At 29.6% G+C, this 16,737-nt stretch overlaps 1 protein-coding gene across 2 annotated transcripts in view; it reads right to left on the bottom strand.

Moving 5' to 3' along the window:
• Positions 1-16,737, bottom strand: part of LOC132948373 (sodium-dependent transporter bedraggled) — a 90,098-nt gene that overhangs the window by 62,891 nt on the left and 10,470 nt on the right. For both annotated transcript variants that reach the window (XM_061018803.1, XM_061018804.1), the window contains exon 2: positions 4,215-4,505. In XM_061018803.1, coding sequence (XP_060874786.1) covers positions 4,215-4,495 — 281 coding nt within the window. In that variant the 5' untranslated portion in view covers positions 4,496-4,505. The remainder of the gene's footprint in view (positions 1-4,214; positions 4,506-16,737) is intronic.

The following is a 16,737-nucleotide window of genomic DNA, read 5'->3' as shown; positions in this document are numbered from 1 at the left end:
AAACTGTGTAAAAACTGATTTTTTTTAGTATTGGACATAAAAATGAAAATTAACTGCCCCGTATTCAAATATTGATATTTTCTTCAAAAATGTATCTCTTGTCTCAATATTTGTCTAAGCTCACGCAATACTTATAGTTATAATAGTTGCAGTGATATAAATATAATATTATAATGTATATTGTGTATCACCAATATCTCAAAAATAAACAAACAAACAAATCCGCAGTATATATCGTATCATTGATTATTACTATGTATAGTCAATGATCGTATAGTATGTTAGTTGGTACCTATCTCATTGATATTATCAGCATTATGGAATCTTGATAAATATTTATTATTGTTATCTCAGGACGAGGTCTCAGAGCTATAGTCTCCAAGCAAGACACATTGCCAGTCGCCATAGACCTTATACTTATAGACCGGTCCATCCTATACCAAATACATGGATAGTCGCGTGCCAACATGGCGCAGTGATACAGCCGCTTAAGTATAAATGTATAGTATGAATATATAAATATATATTTTTACATTATCAGAGTAACTCAGTAACTGAAAAGGAAAAAGCGTGAAGAGAGCCGGTCAATTAGGAAAAGGTCTCCCAGTGTCAAAGCATTTCACGTCTCTAGATTCGTTTCCCTGCAGCGTCAAACAGTGGAAAAGCACTGCGTCGTGACGCCGCGTCTAGATGCCGATATAGATTTACGGAGGGGGAGGGGGTCCAGAGGACACTATAAATATTTATACTATATCACTAGGTAGTATAATATATCAATATAAGGTTATTTATACACCTATTTCAAGTTGTATACTGAAATAATATATTGTTAAATATTTCTTTTTAATGTTTCAACAATTATAAGTTTAAAAAAATAAAAATAATAAGTTAGTACCTACCTACTTTTGAAATACATATTATTTTTAGGACCTCCCCCCCAGAACATTTTTGAAAATTCACCACTTGATCTATGTCTGGACAAGTAGTTGACGCTAGACGCGGTAGGGAAAACGTACACAAGTACATTCTACTTTTTGTTAGGTATTACGTCCCCGATGCTCTTATCGGTTCTACTTACAGAGCGAGTGTGGATTACAACAGATATTATTTCTTATTAGTGTTTAAAGCTAATTCGAATGTTAGTAATCACGAATCACGATCACTCCTATAATTAATAACCTCAAATAGGAAAAGAGTATTCAAATAGAAAAAGACCTATTATTGACTAACCTTAATAACTACCGGTTTTCGCGCACAGTCCTTTATTTTAATTTCATTGCATAGTTCAACGATATTTTTCAAGTAAGTAAGTAATTAAAATGTTATGGCAAAAACTTATGCTCTTAAATATTTTTGAGTCGTTTACCTATGTTATACCATTATAGTTTTCAGATACAATATTGAACATGAAAAATATTTTTAAGTATTTGATAAAGCGTAAGTATTAATTACCTATTTTATTATTTTATTAAAATATAAAATATTTATAAATAGTTTTATTATTATGATCAAAATATAATATATAAAATTATAAAATAATATGTATAATGTATATAATAAAATATTATGTATCCCACTCACAATTGTTGCCAATGTTAATAAACGCTATTTTAAGTTAAGATAATGAAATTAATTAATTAATATTATGTTAGTATTCTCTCAAGGAAATAGGAATCCCTTGTGTAACACTGATGTCATTTTTGTCTAAAGTTACGCGTTGAAAAATATTATGAAACCTAATAAGTAATAAATATCAATATGCGATCTCAGGTGTAGGTACAACTACAGTGGATGACACATCCGGAATGTATTCCTTATTACCTTCCATTACGTACCAAGATATCCATGATATCCGGTAACTGTATAGAATATAGATTAATGCCATATAGATGAACAACTACAAAATTAAAAATCCTCAATGCAATGACATTATTTATTTAATCGGATTATGTATGTGAGCGGGAAGCAACACTTTTACGAATTGAACAGCCATAAGCTATAGTCAGCAGACCATTAAGCTTACACATTTAGAAAATTAAATATCATTTTAATTCAAATCTTTATGGTCAAACTTAAAATATATATTTTGTAGACTTGTAGTAACAAATATTGTAAAGCGTATGTATAGGTATTAGATACGTAAAATCAGTAATTACAATTAGTAGTCTTGAATATAAATTATAAAGAAATATTTAAGTTAAACGTGGCGGTAACAAATGAGTGAATTACCTATATATAATAATGTATTATTATATTGTACTTAGATAGAAACGAATAACATATTATATGAAACTTATAAGCCATAAGGTAGGTACTACTTATATTATACACAATAAATTATAATGTTTTGAATTGGGTCTACAGTTCTGCACGTTTTAGGTAGTATTCATTCCATCGAAACACGTGGCTATATAGCATTACTTGATGACCATGTCACGCTGGTCATGCATCCTGACGAAGTAGTAGTTCATAAACAGGTAATTGATAACACACTATATCACGAATTTCGTAAAAAAAAAAATGAATAGAAATATAGGTAATGCCATTGAATTCGATTTAGGTGACCCAGACTGAATGATATTACAATTACAATGAACTAGAAAATATAATATAATATATATAATTACATACAAATTCTTTTGATAGTAATTTATCGTATTTTATAACGAATTGTGTTCATCGACTTCACTCAGTGAAAATATAAATATATATTTTTATACTCTTATTAAATCACTGAAATAATAAATAAATTTGTTTAAACTAGTTCATTAATAAACATATTTTGCGAATGGTGGTGTCATTTGGACTGCGCAAGGTATATACATTCACTTTTATCCAATATTTTAATGTAATTTGGCCCACTTCTTAAATTGGTTGGTCTGAAAAATGGATAAATTCTATACAGGGTTTGTGCGACCTGTACAAACATACGCGTATCAAAAAAAAAAATAAAATCTGTTAACGAAGCTTGCGAATATCGATTAGTTGGAAACTTGGAACAACTGAACTATATTATTCACAGCACATTTACACAGATATTACAGGATACAAGTACTATTCAGATATCCTAATCAAATTTAAATAATTAAATTGTTTAAGAAGATGTCAGCGCACTGTTTGTCTGTTTGTACTCTCTCGCTGACTCACGCGCAATATTGCGAACTTCAGTTCAACAGATTCAAATTCGTGTTGTTAACCTTAATAATATTAGAATCAAATAACCCAAACCTATTAAGCTTTTTTTGAGCTATTATCAAAACTTAAATATGAAAATATTATCTTGGGCATTTCTAGGTTTTTATTAATCTTTTGAGTTATAATAGGTAATGTAATATAATACAATTTTATAGTACTCGTGTATAACTGGCTTTAAAATTAAAATACCAATAAAATCCAAATAAATGCCTAAGATAATATTCTTACCTTTAAGTATTATGGTCAATTTTTATAATATTAAAGCTAGCAATACTAAATTGGTTCTGCTGAACGTACATTTTACTACGTTGCGCGTGAGTAAGAGAGATAAAACTACTATAAGTAGTGCGCTAACGTCCTTTTAAAGGACACAGTAATATATTATAAGATTTTTTAATCTATATATTTATATATTATAAGAATAAGATATTTATAATAAAAACACTCGAGTTCTCTATACTTAGAAGTAAATGTTGATTTTGGTTGTTGCGATGATGGCAGAAAATCAATAAAAAAAACAACGGGGTACTGGAAAGAAGAAAACGCGATTGTGCAACAAATGTTCTCTCCGTTTACTGTTAACTATTTTTTTCCCTAATGTACTTTTAAAATGACCATAACCACGTAAATAAAATTATAAAAATTGTTTATTGATTTTACTTCATTAATGGAATATAATGGTGTACATCAAAATAAAATGGATGGTTTGAACTTTATAGTTTTTTAACGATGAATATTAATGACATCTGGTTTTTAAGAGGTTTTTTTTTAATTTTTTCAGATATTAGCTTTTTTATTTCTGCGATTTTTGTGCTGGAAAATCGCACTTTAAAATCGAAACTGTAAATCATTTATCCTCTATTCCTCTAACGTTTCTTTGAATGAACGAACAAACGAAGACCGGTCATTGATGTATAATAAATAAAAATATTACCATAACACTATCGTCTATCGAGAACGGTCTGAACGTCAACTCTGTATTACCTATATATATTGTGGAGGTTTGACAAAAAACTCACTTGTTATCGTCGTTGTCGTTGTCGTCATGGTCGTTGACGGTAACCGGTAGCTGATGTGCGTCGCCAATTGACATAGTCGACAGCCTAGCCAGGTTCAGGTAGAGCAGCAACAAGTTGGCGGCCAAGAAAGCCGTGTGCACATCGTTGGGCAGAGGAGGCGGGAAATATTCGGCGAACAGCGACGGTTCAAAACGGTCTTCTGCTTCATCTCCTTGAAACTGGTCAACATCACTGCCACAGCCACCGCCGGTATCGTTAATCGCCGAAGACAACCCCCGCATAGTTCTGTAACTAGTATAAAATAAAAAAGTTAATGAACTTTAATGCGCACATCTAAGCTGCTTCAAAAATGCAAAAATATTTTTGACTGATGTCTGTCGAACCCTTAGCACAATATCTAATAAAGGTTATTTGGCATTATAATTGTAAACATAAGGTAAAACAATGTTACATAGACACATCAAACAGTATTGAATATGCTAAAAAAAAACTCGTGAAATAAACGATGCATGTTAAATTATGGTTAAACAATTTGTAAATAACAAATATACGTAATAATTCGCCTCCCCTGCCATATAACACGATCCCTGGTGATTTTTCCAACTATTCAGGGTCAAATATGAGTCTGAAATATTCCGAATAGGTTGTTAAAAATAATATATTTAAACATAGTAACTTACTCTTTTGAAATTCTTAAAAAAAAATTACAACTTAACTACTGCAAGAACAAAATATAGATGCATAAAAAACTAATAGTAGTAGTCCGTTATACTTGTATAATTTAAGGATTTAATCATTATTAATATTGTTCATTATTATTAATAATTTTATTTTCTTATATTTTATTAGTTTTAGTTTTATTGTATTATTTAACTGATTTAAAATAGGTATGTATAAAAAAATACACATATTATGATGGTTTTAGATAAGGTAACATTTTTTTTTGATTGTGCTAAGTGTTTCAAATAACTTTTTATACAAATCATAAGATCAACATGTTGAGTGTGGCTCATTATCAGTGATTAAAAATGGATGGTATGTGAGGGGAGGTCGAAATAGAAAAAACGAAACGTCCTCGTTAAAAAGTGGTATACTATATTATATTATTGACCAAAATCGACTGTAACTAATCGAACCGGGAAACGAATATGTAATTTATTTAAAAAAAAAAACACCTCAATATGCCTCAATGTTATGATAGGTATATTCAATGACCATAGGCGCAATTAAGGGGGGGGGATTTAGGGGATCGATTTCATGTTTTTGTATTAGTTAGGTATACCATATAGGTACAATAAACAAAATTATTTATATTTCACCTTAAACATTGCCGAAAGAAAAACAAAAGGTTTCCAGCTGTTTGAAACATTTTGTATCGGAATTTGGTGCAAGTTTTTTTTCAACCTACAACCTAGTATTGATCTGTAAATATTTTTTAAATTATGCATATTTTGAGTGCTTAAATTAAAAATGTTAGTGCATCGTATTTGCGTCACGAGTATTGCAATAGGTATCTATTTATATCCCAAGCGATTTTTCCTCGTATCGACACTTGGGATCTGAATGCTATAAGCCGCTGTGGTTTATGATTTTCATATGCTTATAGTCTTATAAGAACATTACACCTATATAGCTAGTATGATAAATGACGTACGAGCATATCGTAATTTTGTTCAAACATACTTTTATTCTACGAGTTTACGTTTTTATTTTATTATTTTTTCTACACTTGAAGATCTATATTTATAAACCTGCAGCAATAATTTATTAATTTTATCCTCTAAGCCCCATTAGTTTACGTATGAGTATATTATCACGAATCCCATGATACTTATCATACATTCCTTATAAAACATAATATATTATTTATTTTCTCTTCAAGTGTTTCCTTTCATTAAAATCAAACTTTTAAAGTAGGTGAACAATTTATCATCATCATTATAATAGGTGCTACATTTCATAGCTAATTTTATTTATTCTTTAAATAGAATATGTAGTACCTAAAAAAATATATTTGTACATTTTTACACAAAAAAAAAATTACAAATACGAGAAAATGAACATCACTAATATTAATGTGATTTACAGTTAATTACAGAACTGACCATTAAAGCGAGAGTACTTCGGATATAATGTACGTTAATTAGTTGTGAAATGTATTGTCACGCACATAGGCGCAAATTGGGGGGGGGGGAGGGCTAAGCCCCCAAACTTAGCCGTAGCCCCCTCCCAAAAAAAACCTAGGACATACAATTTTAAAATGCTATATTGCAATGGTCTGCTTGCTTTAATATATTTAGCACCTCCCCCTCCAAGTCAAAAGTTGAAATTGCGCCTATGGTCACGCATATGGTATAGAATTTTAGTTTACGAGCATAAAATATGTTTAAAAAACTGGGGGGGCTAATCCCCCTCTAATTGCGCCTATTTTTACAAGACCCGCTGCAGTAGGTACTTATGGTTATCACTTATAAATGTATATAAAACATTTTATTTGAATAATTTCAAATGTAAATCACCAGATAACCCACTTATCATGGTTCGCACAATAGACAACAGTTGTAGTGGAACAGCGCACAGTCGTGCATTTGTAAAGAAGTCGGTTTTATGTGTATAATGAATGTATATTGACATATTGTCTATTTGTCTATACAATAGATACTTATGTGTATACCTAAAATAATAACTCAATTCGATGGTTTCTATGTGGCGTTATAAATCCAATAACATAGGATATCCGTAATTATTTATCAAGAATTATATTAGACATACTTCTCAGGGAAATAAAATTGTGGGCAGTTTTGTGTGTTGCAACTTGCAGTAACACCATTGCATGTATAAGTATTAAAATAAATAATATATTTCATATTAAACAGATAGTCGACTCCCAAATCAAATAGTTGTAATTGTTATAATACAGCATAATACTGAATTGGTTCTGTTAGAATTTTATGTCACCAGATTTTATTGCAAAGACCACATATAGTTTGACTCTGAATTGGTTTTCGACGACGAGGCTGAACAACCGTGTATTATTAAGTGTACTTATTTAAATTCGTCGAAAAATAAATCGTACCGTAACATTTGAACAAATACACACGAATCAGTGCAAGCATCGGAACATTTTCTCATGGTCACCCTGAAACATTGAACTCGGTCGTACCCCTCGTTATATTATTATTAATACCAAGCAGACGACGACGGAAAATTTGGGAAAATCTCAACGCCGATGCGCGAGCGGTCACGGTGGATATACGTGTATAACACGATAAATAAACGCTGCAGTGTTTTCGATCGCCAAAATCCATGTAACCACTATATTCGTAAATACTATAAATATCGCCTATGTGCGCGTACGGTCATGGTAATTTACACGGTGAATTATTTATGGCGACTGTGCCCTACCCGATTAAGTATTTAGGACCGGTTCGTTCCTCCGCGTGTCTATTATATGCTGCACGTTACATTATTATACTCCCGCCGGATAAATGAGTCATTGCCGTGGCTCCGAAGTGTTGCACGGTAGACGCGGACAGGCGATAAAATTCTGCTTCCATCGCGGTATGACGTCTCGAAACTGCAGACATTTTATTTACAAATGTGCAGTGTGTGTGTGTGTGTGTCTTGTCCTCTGTTCACGTCCTAATATTATTCAATTCGCCGGTTACGCGGTGCATACTAATAATATACACGCAATCCAAGACATGACGTACCCAGAGATTCTATAAGTCTTTCCATTTTCTAAGTTATAATTGTATTATAAAGTGTCAAGAAAACGCACGATAAAAACTTAATAGAAGCCTGAAGCGGTAATTACTAACTTCACATAATATTAATTATAAGTAGGTACCTACCTATATAACTGTATAAGATTATATTTGCATATTTGTTCATACTTGAATCATAATTTGATGTTCTTTATTTTATTGTATAACAAAACGGGCCGTGGCCCAAAGTACAAAGCAAAATATGTATATTTACAAGAAAAATATGAACTCTTAGTATTATTTAAATAATTTTAACAGAAAGAAAACGGTGGGTCCTCATTAGTAGTATACGCATCATCCTGAACATTGGTCTAAGTATTACGAGAATAATTGGTGGTGCAAATGGGTAAGAACTAAGAAGAAAAGGTAAGTTGTTTGTGAATGGAAGCTAGGGATTTCGAAATTAAGTTGACTTAATAATACAAGTTATTAAAAAAAAAACTGAGGAATTACTGATTTCAAAAAATTATTATTTTTTAATTTCTGCAGTAAATGTTTTTCACGGTGATGATTATGAAACAATGAAATTATGACAATTGTATTTAGTTTTTATGATATGCTTACGATTTATGTAACGTCATTTGTTGAGGTACCTATTATTATATGTTATTTAAAGGTCTCCTAGGTAAAAGTAAAATAAATTGCTTTGTACAATACAATTATCAACTAGTTAGATAAATGAAAAAAAAATTAAAACTCATGCACTCGCTGGAAAATGCATTTCAAAAAGGAAATTTAAATATTTTAATAAGAAAAACTAAAAATATGAACGAACAAATTTATTGCCAATTGGCAAGGCTGGGCATTAATTAATCGTTAACGAGTTAAAAAGTTAAGTTAAAATGTTTAGTTACTTTTAAATAAGTTACATTAAGCTACTAATTTTTTTAAATGTTATGCATTAACTTATGACTATTTCTAACGCATAATAATATATTATATAATATTTTCATAATAAAATTTAAATGTTGGTTGAAATGTGTCAACATATTTTGAAGAAAACAATTCAATAATTTTTTTTGAAAAATGTATTTTGGTAAGTATTGTTCGATTAATTAAATACATAATATACGTATAGTAAGTACGCTTTAGATTAGCTACTCTACTACAGCTTCAGTTCTATAATGAATACGTTTGATGTGCATAGTTTTTTAGTGCCATTTTTTTAAATTTGTTGATGCATACAGCGCGTCAGGCTGCAATTGTAAATCATAATATAGTCATAAGTCACATCGAGTATTCTTTATTGGCTATTTAGCTGGTATTCAATACATATTATACATCCGGGTCCCGTGGTCCCGTGGTCTATAATAATAACCCTATATAATAGTATATTTGTATTATTTATTTGGTAGGTAGCTTTGGAGAGGGAGGAATTCCGAATTTTCCTCCTTGCCCAGTGAATACGTGAGGCACACCTTTCTTGACACACCCGTGCCATGCCAACGTCAACGGTTTGCGACAAAAGTCCCACACTCACACCAACGTGTATGGTTTGTATATTATACGGTATACTTATATGTTACAAAATATTTATGTGAAATTGTTATTATAGGTACGCACACTGTACAGCTTAATGTTTCGGACTCAAACACTTTCATAAAAAATTGAGGAATAAAAAACAAATTACAATAACTGTCTGTAAAATATGATTATATTATATAGTGTCGATTTTTCGGTACAGTTAAGACGGAGTATTATTATTATATAATATTATCATATAGTATACGTATATAATATTATTATCATATCGTAGTATACGCGTCACACGCCCACGCACGAGTGCTTTTTTCGTTTTATTTTTTATCTTTTAATGCGATGGCCGTGTACATGCATGATGCGTATAAGGTGTATATTACAATTTGTATAATTTGATAAGAGTTTAAGTATAGGTGAAGTATATGGGCGTTGAATATTTATGTAGGTACAATAATGTGGGGTCGGTAGTTTAAATTCGACTATACTATACGAATCCTCGGCGGATTATGAATTATGTATCTATATAATTTCAAGTAGAAACAATTTGTGGTGTTTTATACAGCATGTCCACAGGACAACATAACAGAACTCACAGCTATATTTAGTCTGTTTACGGTGTGCATGAAGTGATTCGTATTATTTTGTTTGCGTTGCATCTGAGAAAATTAAAGCTGAACCGATTCTGAACCCGTATAACATTACACACAAAATACTATATTATTTATGGCTATAGTGTTATAAATTATATTATTATAATGATATCGCGTAAACCCACACCACATAACGCACGTGTGGCTGCACATCATAATATTTTGTAATAACTAAATAACCTTAAAAAAAACTTAATTGCTTAAAATACACATATTATGTGGCCTGCGTATGTAGGACCTGTGCGTTGCGGTTTATTTGTATTTCATTTATATATTTTAATATTAAAATATATAATATACACTACACACAATATTCGTTAACATAACGACACTCTCAAACATACGGACACCACCACAACTATTATATTTGTTACAAAAAAAATATCTATGTGACTATGTAAAATGATTTCAGTACATACCGTGAACAAAAACAAAAAAAATACGACAAAATCAATCGCGTAAAGACGATAATTTAACAGTCACACGATGAATAAAATATATAAATTTAAATTGATATCCGTGCTATAGTAAACATCATAATATATGTGTAAAAACTGTGACGGCCTTATGCACCGTGATTAGTATATGTATATTTTATAGGTAGACACGTTATTGGTTTACACAAAACCTTGAATACATAGAAGATCTTCCGGGGACTGGGGAGGATACATCTAGCGTGTCTATATATAATAGTCCTGTACGCAATTCACGTCTACACCGGACAAATGGCGTGACCAGATAAGTACGACTACAATAATTAATACTCAACCGCTCTTTCATATACCTCCTGTTACTGTACCTATTATACGAAAATTAAATACCATATATGCAATAAATTCCTATATTGTTATGTCCCTCGGGTTTCAATAATAGTATTGAAATTTTACAAAAACAAAATTTCTTATTCAAACATAATTTAACAACAAAAATAATATATACTCTTGCATATTTGCAATTTTAAAACGTTATACGCAGCCCAAAAATCTTACGTTTTGATTTCAAATAAAACAAGATAACTATATATGTTAAGGGTTAAACTTCAAATATTGCACTCACTCAAAACGTGGACCGAATTAAAGAACGATCATTTATGTGTTCGTTCTTTAATATTATAATATCCTACAATATAATAGAAGCGTATACTAATTATTATCATATAATTCACATACTTAATAAAATATAAGCGGCTGGTATCAAACAAGTTAATATATCGGCTATTGCATCCGTCCAGTTATATTATTATATAATATAAGAAATAATAATTTTAAGTATTTAATTATAGTAGACTTTTTAACACTCCAATTAATGTTCAAATATATTTTTTTTTTTTTTAATATTTATTAGAATATAAACAATCTATACAAGTAAGTACAATAATTTCAAATATATAATATATAATATACATTATGAACTAAGGGGCGTGGAGTTACCATTGCATTGTTAACAGAACATTTCAAAACACATCCAACAATGTTCAAATAGACTTGTTGGACTTGTTGGATGTGTTTTGAAATTGTCTGCTAACAATGTAATGCCAACTTCACGCCCCCGATGAACTGCAGTACACCTACATCGATGTAGAGTTTAAAATTGTATGTAATGATTTCGTAAAATGTTAGATGCACTGCAATAATTATTGATATGAGCTGTGAAAGAAAACTGTACTTTAGTTTATAAAATATATCTCCGCTGTCCAGTGATTAGTAACTGAGATACCTACGTATTACTTTGCAGATAATAGCCCCTGACTCCTGGGTGTAAATATTTACAATAATTTCGTAGGTTAATAGGTATTAAGTTTTAATTAGTTGCAAAATGCACTCTTAGATGAAGTTATTATTGAGTGTCAAGTGTCAACTGTTAAATTTTGATAAAAGCTATACGAATCCGCAATACATTAGTATTATACATCGATATATAGGTATATGGTATATCATACTTAGCCATATTTATACATTAATATAGATAATAAATTAGTCTGACATTTTTAATAATTACATCAATGTTAACATTTAAAATTATGATGACGCGTAAAATAATAAAATATACAATTAAAGTATATCTTCTGGGTTTAAATTGAACAGTTCCTTTCTTAGTACCTATAGGATCGAATTTGTTATTAATTAAGAACCTCATTTCATGCATTGCGGTTCAAAAGGTTCAGCACAAATTCGTACCATTGTTTGCATATTCTATAACGGTTCTTTATCCTCCGTATGGTTATAAGTTTATGACCCTAGGTATCTGTAAAGTTTTAAATTTATCCAGTTTTGCTAAACAGAGACAGAATGCGGGTATATATCATATATTACTAAACGGTTAGGTTAGGTAGGCTAACTCAATAAATCGTCTTAGAATCCTTTTATAAATACATTTTAAACTTCAGCCTTGTCATACTGATACTATTACACTCATCCTTTATTTATCTCACTATTCTCATATAATCATCTATTAAACCCCCCTTTCAGTCGTGTTATGTGTCTTGCTAATGAAAACCTCACCTTTAATTTTCTGCAATCGTCATCGGTCAACGTCAACTGAAACTACTGAGATTCTACTAGGATTTGTATTATTTATTCTACTTAAGATATTCTTGTAAATATAAAATTAACCAATAGGTTATGAGCTTATGACTCTATATGTTTTGGGGCCTTGTATATTTGTTATAAAATAAAATATAAGAACTTAAATTGACTTATTATATAATATGAAATCGTGCCAGAAATACAAATCAAAATTATTAATTTGTATGTCTTACCTACATACTATGTTGAATATTTGAATTTGTGCTATGAATATGATAAAAAAGGTAGACTTTTTTACTTTTTAATATTGAGGATGTTGAAAGGCCACTATTGAGTCTACTCATGTTTTATTTTACTCTTATAGCATATTATATGCTTATTGTGTCAACTGAAACAGATTGTATATTATTACTTATTTAAAATAAAAACAAAAATAAAAATAATAATAATGACGATTGCAAAATCTTTGTAACATGAGAAGTTATTTATTTCTCAGAAATATGATATTTAAAATTTTTGAATCTTGAAATCGAGCACAACATTATCTTGATATGGCAATAATATGTGATTTAAAATAAAACAACCAGAACATGTTTTGAAATAATAGGGAATAATTAGGGAATAATAAACTTCATATCTATAAGTAGATATTATAATAATAATTTACTTATGAAAAAAATGTCTATGATCAATAATATCAAGAGTCAAAATGTAATCTTATTAGAAAAATCTTATAGTTAATAATATTTGATAAAGATCAATAATAAATTATTATTGCCAATATAATTTCGTAACAATTTTTATTGTAGCTGTAACAAGATTCTGCTCTTGCAGACCATCTTGTCATCTTGACGTGTCGGATAGACGTTTAACGCTAAGATTATCTGACTGAGGAAACATATTTTTTAAGTTATTCCCAACGATGCGTTGAGGTGAAGAATTTTATATAATTTTTGAAAGAATAAAAGTGATACTATATTAGGTATGTGTAAATAATTGTAATTTAATCAAATTTAATTTTTTTAAAAGCCTCAAATATATAGTTACCCTGTACTCAAAATGTTGCCGCCCAGAGCTATTTCACTGGTTAGCCCTAGGGTAAATACCTTCCTAATAATAACGTTGTGTTATAATAGTTACCTATTAGCCCGGTATAAGCGGAATTTTTCAAAGAAAGTTGTGCGTCGTGTTTTACATATTCAAATACAATAAAAAATATCAACAATTCAATAGGTATAGGTACCAAATTACAATTTAATTTTTTTATAATCGTTTAGATTTAAATTATTAATAAAATTCGTTATAATCACGATAATTGGCAAATTATTTTGTAGTTAATAATGTTTAATATTTAAAATTTTAATAACTTAAGCGTGAACATTTAATACAAGGTATATCCCTCATAAGTTTAACTGCAACACGCTATAGAGAACTGACAGCAACCTAAAAATACATAACAGATATGTACAATTTTTGTTATAAATATTTGATATTGATGATGTTCAAATTTCAAGGAGATTGAATACTCAACCAAAAAACAACGATTTTAGTCAATTTTTTAGTTCAAAAAATATTATTCGGAGGGACTTGAAGATTTTCTCCATTACGTTATTACTTATTAATATTCACTATAGACACAATGACATTTTTATTATATTTAGATTAATTTATTACAGACCTATACATTTTCCGTACTGCCTAAAACTAAAATTTAACCAAGCCAAAATAAATACAAAATGTTCTAATTTTGTGGTTTTATAAGATAACAAATTATTTACAATTTTTTTTTTTTTATTAAATTTTTTTTTCACTTACAATCTATATAAATAAATACAATAAGTAAATTTGATAATGGAAAAAAAATGACAAGAGGAACGCGATAAGATGAAATAACCAATGATATGTAGGTATATTATATAATTTTTATTTGTAATAATATTTTTATTTTTTCATATAAATTAGTTTCGAATAATAGTTAGGTCCCCGGACAATTTTCTTTTTACTCAACTAGTTGTATTGGAAAGGCCTTGGGAGGATAAATTAGATATGAGAGGATTTGAATGGTTAAGTAGTTTGTTGTAGAATCGTTTATAGAGTTAAAATGCTTGATCGAGTCATAGGTGGTTAGGGTTCGATTACTAACATACCAAGTGGCATTTGTTAGTGATTTGAGTGATATTGATTGGAAGGATTGAATAATTACCATGTTTGTGTTTTTATCCAAAATTGGATTCCATAGGAGGCCAAGGGGATGATGAATTGTTTGTATACTAATATATTATTATTTTTTTTTGCAGTGATAGTTTGGATTTTAGTAAAGGACGTAATTGATGAAGTCTATTCCTTTTTATTTTAATGTGTTTTGCCCAAGTGAGTCGTGTATCTAGATGCATCCCCTTATTTACACCTATATCAAAAAATACTTATTGTTTAAATTTTAAATAGATTTTAGTTTATCAATTACGAACATTACGAAATTATATACAATCCATTTATGATTTATCCTAATACAAAGACTAAACCCCAAACATTAAATACTAAACACAAATAATGTAGGTATTAATAAATAAGCTATAGCTATAGTTTGATTATATTGTAATGCCTATTGTTATTTTCAAAGAATTATTCAACACGTCATCTTTTCAAACAATATCTGGTTTTAAGGCATAAAGGAATAATATAAGATTATGGATCACAAATATCACAATACATATACAAGTCATTATATATGCTATGCTTTGAATTCGTTTATACTTTATGTTTATTCTACGAGTCAGCAACGAAGCTGACTTTCTTAAATCCAAAAAGTACAATACATTATACATAGGTATACTAAAAAATAATAATACAAGTACTTATAAGGTACCTACATCTTTTTTTTATTGTACGTGGATCGTTCACTTTGACATGCTTATACTAATAAACTATACCTTATTGTACTTTAAATAAATGCATTTATAATAAATATACGTATTTCATCAGAAATTTTGTATCTCACAATCAATTATTTACAGTTTTATCAATATTATTAATATCATGCGATTAAAGTCTTAAAACTTACTGTGAATTACTAAATTATATTTTACTGAAATGTAATAATAAGTTAAAGGAACTTAATTGGCAGTATTACTTCACCGCAGGCCCAGAGATAGGCCCGGCGAATTACCGATCTGAACTAGGTGGCCGTTGGGCCTAGTAAAATTTTGTACCGACTAGTAATATATGTCCAAAAATATTTGAATACCCCGAACTCTGAACAATGAAAATATATGAAATAAATAAATAGTAAATAAATAGTAAATAAATAGTAATAAATAATAAATATTGAGTCTTATTGGAAAGTTCACTTATTAGGTCCGGTTAAAATCCTATAACTCGATGGACCGACACCTATAGCAGCCTATCGGGTGTGTTACGTGGTTATTATGTCTATTCACTATAAGCTATTTAAAATACACACTACTACAGTAGACTTGGTAGAATTACGAAAACTTGAAGAAAGATAAGTCCTTAATAGTTAATATTATGAGATATCCCATATTATTTGACATCTTGGGCATCAACAATAATTACTGAGATCAGATCTAAAAAATTATGTTAAGTATATTATAGAGTACAGACTTAATACTATCATCTTAATACTTTTAATTCTCAACAATTTCTACGCTTTATATTAGTTTTTATTTTAGGTTTAGTTGCTGCTGCTCGCCAACGAGTAGGTAATTATATTTATTTTAGCGTTTCGATGATGTAAACCTGCGGGTGTTTATACTACCTATAGTTAATAAATTAATATTAATATACACGCTGTCCGGTCGTTCCTCGGGAAACGTTTGCAGTGTATGGTGACTCAATCGTGTTAAGGAACTACTAATGGGGTCATTCGCAATACGTACACAGCGCTCGAATACGTATTATTATTACATCCCAGTACAGTTATAACCGACAACCTTGCTCAATGCCACGGGACATGAGTATTACGGTATGAATAAAAATTTATAACGTCATTATATTCGGTCTTCCCCTCAAAAAATACGAAAATATTATAATTTATTTAATTTTTTTACGTATCACGATTATTATTATTATATTGTGATTTCTG

This window comes from Metopolophium dirhodum, chromosome 7 (genome assembly GCF_019925205.1).
Source record: "Metopolophium dirhodum isolate CAU chromosome 7, ASM1992520v1, whole genome shotgun sequence".
Taxonomy (NCBI): Eukaryota; Metazoa; Arthropoda; class Insecta; order Hemiptera; family Aphididae; genus Metopolophium; species Metopolophium dirhodum.
The sequence above is the reverse complement of the archived record's forward strand: the minus strand, read 5'-3'. Positions and strand labels throughout refer to the sequence as shown.